General features: G+C 30.9%; 1 protein-coding gene across 1 annotated transcript; it reads right to left on the reverse strand.

The window, feature by feature from the left end:
* Positions 1-6239: 6239 nt before the first annotated feature.
* On the reverse strand, positions 6240-7060 carry LOC129288928 (trypsin inhibitor DE5 alpha chain-like). The gene has a single exon (XM_054925743.1). The coding sequence runs from the start codon at positions 6998-7000 to the stop codon at positions 6419-6421; it is 582 nt and encodes a 193-aa protein (XP_054781718.1). The 5' UTR covers positions 7001-7060; the 3' UTR covers positions 6240-6418.
* Positions 7061-9621: the final 2561 nt, after the last annotated feature.

Consider the following 9621-nt stretch of genomic DNA (forward strand, 5'->3'; position numbering starts at 1 on the left):
TACTACTTCTTTGCATAAACCAAAACTATCAAACTTTTTGTAGAAATTTTGGTAGCACCTCCTTTATAAATCGGACCTTCCAAAATCTTTATAATGGATATTTTACAAAACAACAATTAGAGTATTGAGTTCCACTTCTCAATAGCAGACAAACAACATAATAAGAGATCAAGACCCTAGCTAAAGTCAACTTGGAGCACCCTAAATTGTATTTCCAAAGCATAATGCATAGATTTCAAAAATTACATCAAAAGGAAGGTGTTTTCAAAATAAATTTTATTTAATTTTAATAAAATATGTTGAAATGATAGGAATAGAGGAGTACAACTTACTTTTATGGAATATATTATATTAATAATACAGTGAGTATTGTGCCAATTTTGATCTTGTCTCTCCATTATTTTACAAATATGAGAGAGAAAGACCATGTTTTTTTAAGTAGGAGAGAGAGAAGATGAAATTTCATATGGCACAATTCCCACAATGTTATTAAAATAATCCATAAAATAAAGGTAACCATCTAAGTTAACATGTAGGATAAAAATGTACTATGAGATTATGTGATTTTCATTGGGCACTATATTAATCTCTAAAATTTCACTTCCTTTTAGCATATTTTTCTTAAATTTTAATATATGTTGTCACAATTGTACATATTTTGATTATTAAATTTAGAAAAATGAATATCTTATGTTGGTTTGCACACTTAGCTTTATTTTATTATTTTTGGGTTTGATGGAAAACATTTATGGACCCTTGATGATGCTTTTGGAAGGATTTTAGATGAAGAAATCAAGTGTAAAGATTATTAGTTTAGTCAATTGGGAGAAGTGTGAAAGATTGGCCAAAGTCACACTTACTTTGTGACTTTCAATGCTATCATCAATTAAATGTTGCCTTTTTGTTTTGCAGAAAATGAGTAGGCACAAAACATCTATGTGGCCTTGCTCAACTACAAACTCATTCTATAGACTTGAAGACACGTTTGGACTTTGGTTGGACTTGGATTTGAGTTTTGGATAAGTTAGGATCAAGTATTGAAGCTTTGAAGACATTCTAAACTCCATTTCTTTGGCTCATTTCTTCTCCATTTTTTCTTCTTGTAATCCAAAATAGTTGCCAATATTTTGTGTATTTGTAGCTTCTTAATGATTATGAGTAGCTAAACTCTTTACCCTAGGATTATTTTGAACCTTTATATGGATTAACAATTATTTTCTCCTCTCTTTTTTGTGTTTGATGATGTGTGTGTGTGTGTGCGTACTTTATTTTACTCTTTTCTTAATGCTTTTAAATGTTTGGCCATCATTTACTTGATTTATTCACTTGTTTGATGGTTAAAAAGGGCAGTCTGAGTGTAGAACTTTGATAAAATAATGCAAGAACTTGAAGTTTGCATGATGAATGAATGTTTTTGTTAGTAAGATAAAGATATACTTACTAACATTGCATGACCAAATTAGGGTTGAAGCTTAGAATTGGGTTTTATAAATACTAACAAGAGATTAGGCAATTAATTTAACTAAACACTTGTTTATAACTTGTAAGTTTCATATCAACCACAATTCTCTTATTGTCTCTATATGTTTTTCACACATTCTGAAGCTAAGTTTTACTATCATGATATTGTAGTTTTAAAAGTTATTAAAAAATTTTATATCAAAATAAATGAATGTAATCAGTGGTACCAATATTGACCACTTCTTTGCTTAGTAAGAGAGGTGGTGAGATTGAGCTCCATATGGGCACGACCATTAGGAAGGTTAATTTGGAATGATTTTACTATTAGGATGCCCATGCCTAAGTAAATTATGCTCGAAAGGGTCTTACTCTACACCTTGGGGTAAACTCTAAGAAGAGGGAGGACGAACATCCATATTCCAAAGTCTATTCACTAGTACTAATATCAAATACCTATGTTCAACTTGTTCTTCCTAACTTTTAAGAAAGAATGCCAAAATTATTCTATGAATACCAGTATTTGTACTCCAAATTTTAAAAAATGTTAAGTAAATACTGGAATGGGTTAAGAACACCAAACTTATTGATTCTTCAAATATATTATCTTTCAAACAATAAAGCTAATGGATTGTGGTTGGAGTAGTTGTCAGGCTAATGATAGATTTGGAAAGTGAGGGTAACCTATCTTAGCCTATAAATGTAATTATTAGAGTTGTAATTTGATTATTAGTGTCTAGCCTTATATATTAACTATGTTCAAATCCATTTGATCTAGTGGAGGCTAAGGGAATAGATAATTGACATGGTGATATTTTTTTTTTGTGACATAAAGGTTAAGGTAATCAAATAATCTAATCTTTTTACTTGTTGTTTAGACAGTTGAGTGTTTGTGAAATTATATTCTATTGCTTTATTAAGTAATGTATAAAAATGAAGGTTTGGCCCTTGATTTACATGAATGTTATGAAAATTGTTGTAAGAAATTAAAATACTAGTGAAGGTGTGAATATTGATTTGATCATATATTATTATTGGCCACAAAGATATTAAAACAAATTATGCCATTACCCCTTAATTAATGTTGACGTAGGGTTTTTGTAGGCCATTTTGTGTTGGAAATGTTTGTATGAGTGACTTTCCATTCTGTCAAGTGTATTGTGGTTTGTATGAGTTAGTTTAAATTGTCCTTATGTTATTGGCATTTGGTTTCTAGGCACCCTTGTGCTTGTTTTCAAGTGAAAATGTAGTTTGCTCGTACTTAAGTATCCAATTTATAAATAGTAGTGAATTTTGTTATGAAACCTGTGCCATGAGTTAGGTGGTTTAATTATCTACCTGTGGACAATTGAATCATGTATATCAAAAGTCGGACAGCAAAACAATGTGCTCTGAAAGTTAGTCCTAAAATTTTGTCATGATAGCACAAGCTATTATGATAATGCCAATGCTTTATGACATAGGGTGTGTGTGCCAGATGCATGGCACAGGAAGCAAACTCATACCTTTGTGGTGGATGACACATGCACTACTATTAATGGAGCAATCTTAGGTAGAATGCTGATTTTGCCCCTGTTGTGTTATCCTTTGTTGTTTTTCATTTGCCATGCTTCCAGGACTTCTTAAATGATATTTTAACCTATGTTTTGAGTTCAAATACTTTTTAAAAAGGATTTTCTAGGATCCCAATTTTTAATCTAAATTTTATAACATAACCCTTTTCTATTAATAATTTATTATAAGGATTTACTTAATCTTAATTATAAGGATAATGTTGTGTGGAGTGTTTAGATAATGTCAAGGCAAATATTACATCTTCCTAAGTTGTGATCAACTAGAACCAATAGCACCATGCTATAGATTCATCACCTTGTCTATGAGTTGCAGCCACCAAGGATGTCTTGTCTTGTGGCAAGCAATTTCCACAGTATCTTGTTTGGTGGAAAGGCTTTCCATGGATTCAAGATAATCAAGTTTGTCCTCCACATGACTCAGTTCATCACTACCTCACCTATTGGAAAGAGTTTCCAAATCTGCACACTAACTTACTATATTGTCTTGCCCATCCCTCCCTAATTTTGGGCATCAATTTTAACTTACCTGGAGATGACTTCTTCAAGTGGTAGGGAGATATGATAGAATATAGGATAATGGATAATTAGAATAATTAAGATTCATTTAATATATTAAGGTTATTATCAATTAGGGATATTTGAATAGGGATATCTATCCATTAGTATTAGAATTTATTGCTTTGTTTTATCAGTATCTTAGATTTATCTATTATTTCAAATAAAATAAGATATTTGGACAAGTTAGTTACCTTATATCTATCTTTCGGTGTTAGATAGATAACAATTTGAGTTTGAATTAGATTTACATTTATTATTTTTTATTATTCTTTTATTATTTAAGAGCTCTATAAATAAAGCTATGATTTTCATTGATATTCATCTTTTGATTGTTATAGCACAGAACTCCCAAGGGTTTTGGCCTTTCTCTCCTTGCCCTCTCTTCATCTTTTCTCTATCTTCTCTCTCTTCCTCTTCCCTTTACCCATTTCACATTAGGTAATCTCAATCTAGCTAAGAATTTCTCACCTAGATTTATATATATTTTTCCTTCAGTTCTGTTTATTAATAACTTTCAATAAGTTTTATTGGAATTAAGGAAAACTTTAAGGCTAATTAACTCTATATAAAAATTTAAGAAGTTTATAACTTTTTTCCTATTAAATATACACATTTTAAATACATTGCACTTGTTTGATTATGTTTTGTTTATATGTTCTTAAAACAATTCTATAAAGTGATTTCTTAGAACAAGTTTTGAAAACAAAAAATGAAAAAATTATTTGAATCATTATTTTCAAAGACAAATCTAAAGCGGTCAAATAAAAGGTACAAGAATTATTTATTTTATTAATGTAACTATCATTAATGAAAACATGATGTTTTCTATATTTTCGCTAATTTTGCATAACAAAAAGTAATGAAATATCAAAAGGATGTTTAGATTTTTTGTTTTCCAGAACATCATTTAACGTTTTTTGAAAATAGATAACAAAAAACAAATTTTTAAATATATTTTTTCTTCTTGTTTATTTTTCAAAATAAAAAATAATTCGGAAAACATGTAATCAATCGTCCCATGATGGCTGTGGTGAAAGCAAAGGGCGGTCCAAAAGATACGTAGTAGTTAGTAACAGTAGCAACAACTTTTTCTTTACAGCACTTACATATTCCAAGCTCATGTTCAAAAATCTTTTCGTACTTATTTATATGTCATGATTTTTTCTTTTGTCTTTAAATATTTAAATTTATAAATAAAATAAGAAATTATTTTTAATAATATCATTTTTAATTTTTTTAATGTAATTAAAAATTAAAATTTTGTGGTATTAAATGGAAGGTAAAAGTAGAAAAAAATTTATTATATTCTGCATAAATTTTCAATCTTTTTCCTTAACGTGTGCTTTGTTATGAGGACAGGTAAATGAAGATGAAGAAAGCATTAGTTAAGCCAGAATATCATATACTCTGGATTGATAGATTCATTTATGGTTTTCTTTTCATCTAGTTACTAGCTTTTTATTTCATTAGGGCTCCATCATATATATATATATATAGTTCATAATTTATTAGAAAGCCTACTCAACTATGTGATGTGGTGGCAAGAAAACGGATGAAATGTTCTATTTGATGCTCATAATTTATAACGATGCTACTCTATTATTGGAGTTAAATTTTATATTTGAGCACGTGCATATGAATTTTTGTCATTTATATATAATTGTCTTTCAATGAAACCTTGTCCCCACAGCTGTGCGGTTGTGGTAAATGAAAAGGACGGAGACGCCAATGAAAAAGATTTATCAGCAATGATCATAGTATTATTCATTTGTCCTGCAATTAATAACTGAGAATTAATTTTGAGATTCTCTCGCTCATGTTTAGATAAGAACAAGTCCTCTCAACTCTCAACTTGCTTAATTACTATCTTTTTTAATATATTTTTAAAATAAAAATAAATTAGAGAAAAAAATAAGAAAAAAAGAAGAAGTCTAAACTTAATTATCATTGAGCAATATCTATTAAGTTTAAGCAATCGGAACTTAGATTTCTAGTTCACGTTGTGGCTGGTTTTTACTGTAAACGGCGCCGGACAGCCAGCGTTAAAAGCAATCACTGATTAAGCTTCAAGTCCAAATCTACGGTTGCAATAATTGGAGCAACATATTAAAAAATGTCAAAATATATGACTGTGATCATAAAAGAAAAGGATAACTGATAGGTTCTTCGTCATACTACTGAGAATAATTGTGATACTTTTTTTTTTTTTCCTTTTTAAATTCTTCTTTCTAACCATACCGCTTAGTCTGAAATAGATAGTTTCAACTAATCTGGATTCGAGTTCTAGTGGCATAGTCTCCATTTCATCAATATTCAGTGTTAAAAAACATAAAATTTATTTACTTTTATTGGCCTAGAAAAGAATTATATATGCTTTGTGCACATGAACTAGTTCTGCGTCACGGTTACTGTTGATTTAAAGCTGGAAATCAACCCAATAATCTCAGTGAAAAAAGTAATATTTAAAGAATAGCCACACCGTTATCATCATTGGCTGACAAAGGTCTCCAGTTCGTAAAGATCTAGTCCATATTTCAAGTTATACAATACTTTAAACATGATGATATGTATCGTGTCCAATAATAGAAATTGGAGAGAGTATACATTTACATATATATATATATAGAGAGAGAGAGAGAAAGAGAGAGAGAGAAGGAAGCCTCTTGAGATATATTATTTTATTTATTTTTGACTACAGACACACAAGGAGGAAAGTAAGGCACATGAAGCATTATTTCATATATTATTCTACAAGTGCAAGGAGTTATGTAAACTGCTTGCAACAAGTTGTCGCTTCGTCACCATTTTGATAGAGTAAGCTCTTTCATTCAGCAGTTGGATGATGCAGCTCTGCGAAACACAACAATGAAAGGGTTGTCATTATCAATAACCAAACGCCTGTCTCCTTTCTCATCCCTGGAAATCCCAAGAGCTTGACAAGAATATTCTTCATCACTGGGACAGAACACCATCTTATATGTTGTACCATGATAGGTCCGAATTTTAAACGAACCACGCACAGTGTTTTGGTGCCCGGGAAGTTTCACTTCCCTTCTCTCATCTTCTCTGCCCACAATCGTCCATTTCGCCGGCGTCTCGGCACATTTTGGTGGTGCAAGGACCGTGAACTCTACCCTGAGATTTGTGGGGAGATGTGCGATTCTGTATGGAGATGAAAGTCTGGTGGGTAAACCGTTGGATTGTTCAGAGGGAGTCTGGACAACGGTAAGAGGGCAAGGTTCCCCACCGGTAGCGGCGAGGCCGACGCCACCGCCGTTCCCCATGAGGGCTGGGAGGATGTAGTATGAGCCGCCATTTCTGACGGGGTTGCCTTCAGTGTCAAGCACCAAATCAGCTTTGGCTGAGGTGAAGGCGAAGACAAGGAAGAGCGCAAGCAAGGTGATCTTCATCGCTTGAGATGATTTGGCTATGACCAGATAAGGTTTTTTCTGTGTGATGTGGTGGTGTGGAAACGAGAAGATGAAGGGTTCTATTTATAGCCGTACTTGATGATTTGGAGGGGTAGTTTGGGTATTCGATTGTTATTTATATTAAAGTTATTAGCTAGTTAATTAATTTCGCAGCTTCACGATTGGGAAAAATAAGTTGCTAAAAAAAAAAAAAGTGATTGGGGAAAATAAGACTAAAGGCGGACAGAGAAAGATAAGGCACTTGATTAATCTCTTGAAACTTGGAACTCTGTGTGATTGGTAAGGGATGAAAATGAAATGGATTAAAAAAATAAAAATAAAAATAAAAATAAAGTTTTTATTTTAGCATGATAAATTGATTACACATTTATTTTGGTACTCCCCTCTATTAAAAAATATAAGATATATTTTGAAAAATTAAATTTTAAAAAATTTAAGATATTTTTAATATTTTAAGATCTAATCATTGTCTTTTTTTTTACAAAAATACTTATAATAAATAAATTATTTTATATTTATTTTAGAGTAAAATACCTTACTAAATAGGAGTACATACGAATAATGGTGTTAGTTTAAAATAAATAACTATTTTATTAAAAGTAAAATTTAATAAAGTGCTTTACAATTTAAACTGGGAGAGTATTATTTTTCCACGGGGAAACTCAATGTAATAACCTGGGAATTACAAAAAATATTAAATATATTATTGTGTTTTAAATATACTTATATCACTTTTGGGACACTCCTGACAAATGCGAGTGTGGGCATGGTGGAAGTATGCACATTATCCCTTTGGCCTGGCGTCTGGAGTTCGAATCTGTTGGAGGATGTAGGGAAGTCCTTTTTAAAATTATATTCAACCTCTAAAATTACCAAAATACCACCAGCCCATCAGACATTTTGCTCTCTTTCTCCTTGATTAATCACGTTCTGCGTCAGAGGGAGCGGGAGAAAAATCTGGAAAATGCGATCTCTGTCTTCGTTTCTTCTGTAAGTTTCGATTCCTTCCATCCCTTCGTTCCTTGCTGTCGCTGACGTGAGAGCCGAGTTGCTGTAAGTCCGCCGTCGCAGCTCCGCCGTTCTTGAAGATCCTTTCGGTTCTGCTTCTCGCAGCCGAACAATTTTCTCCGTCCATTCTTTTTTTTCGTGTGTGGTGATGATGCGAGGAGCTGATTTGGTGCCATAGGAGGTTTGTATTAGGAGATTTAAAGGCTAGACACCACTATCTTCTTCCTTCAGTGTTGAGCTGCGAGAATTCCGTCTCCTCCTCTGTTTCTAGCTTCACCGGTTTAAGGCAGGAATTCCAGATCCTTTCCTCTTAATTGTCTTCATGCCTTTATTGGTTTACGTTGTAATGAGTAAGATTTTGATGCTTTTATGGGCTGCTGTGTGTACTTGAACAAGGAAGAAAAATTCATTATGTTGAAACTTTAGATATTAGGAGGAAGAGGATGATGGTGCGGATTGAAGCTCTAATTAAATTTGATTTGTTTATTAGTTATAATATTGACATTATAAAAATTTTTGTAAGTTAAATTGAAGAGGAAGAGGTTAGTATTTGTTTAAAGAATTGTTGCCTATAAGATATTTGATAAAATGCTAAAGAGTTTTGCTTGAAATTGTAATTATTAAAATCTCTTTAAATTTATTGAAAGAAATAATTAGTTGAGATACTATTATCTTATGAATTTAACTTAAAAATTTTAAAAGAAAATACTTGAGTAGGTATTTTTTTTATAACCTTGTTGGATCTTGCAAGAAACATGAACTAGTTTAGATGTTGCTTATTTATGAAATTAAAGCAAATATTGTGAAGAAATTTATCTAAGTTATTGAGAGATTAATTGGATTCTTGAGAGTTTTATGGTTGATAATTTATAAATTATAGTATTGTCATATGATTTAATTTTTGGACATATATGTTATAGAAGTATACTAAATATGTTAGACAATGAGAGTATACATACGAGGTAATTATGATATTAGAGAAGCTTTTAAGACATGGATTTTGGTGTTTTTTTTAATATTGTTGTAGTTAATTGGGATTTGTCTTAATTGATTTAATTTTTCATATGTACAAAGATATATTCATATAGGGTGTTTAGAGGAAGAGGATCTTGATAAAAGTGATAAAAAATGAGCTATAAAAGTTGTGATGACTTATCAAGTAAGTGGATAATGTCCCAATTAATTTAGATATTAGAAAGTTTTCTTTATCAAAATAGTTTTTAATAATTTCTAGATATTTGTACATTTCCCTTGCTTTAGCTACTTTTGTTAATTAAATTATTCTGCTTCTTGAAATTATGACTTATACTTTCCAAATTGATGAAAATACTTTTATAAATTCTAGTAGTCCTGTATTTGAAAAAGCCAACTATAAAAATTTGTAAATATATCATGAGATATTAATTATGAATTTTGATATTTAGAAATATTCATGCTTTTATATGTTTCATGCGAGTTTGATATTAAAAAGAGAAATTATATTTTGAAAGTGATGATTTTCTCGCATGTCTGAAAGTGGATTTAAAAAGACACTATATATAATATTGGTTGCTAACGGCAGTTCACTAAAAATAATTTTGATCCCAGTTGAC

The sequence above is a fragment of the Prosopis cineraria genome, unplaced genomic scaffold, assembly GCF_029017545.1.
Source record: "Prosopis cineraria cultivar Desert tree isolate PC_DT_omini unplaced genomic scaffold, ASM2901754v1 PC12, whole genome shotgun sequence".
NCBI lineage: Eukaryota > Viridiplantae > Streptophyta > Magnoliopsida > Fabales > Fabaceae > Prosopis > Prosopis cineraria.

Bases quoted from the DNA above. Each gene is read 5' to 3' on its own strand.
- LOC129288928 (XM_054925743.1), bottom strand. From the start codon at position 7,000: ATGAAGATCACCTTGCTTGCGCTCTTCCTTGTCTTCGCCTTCACCTCA.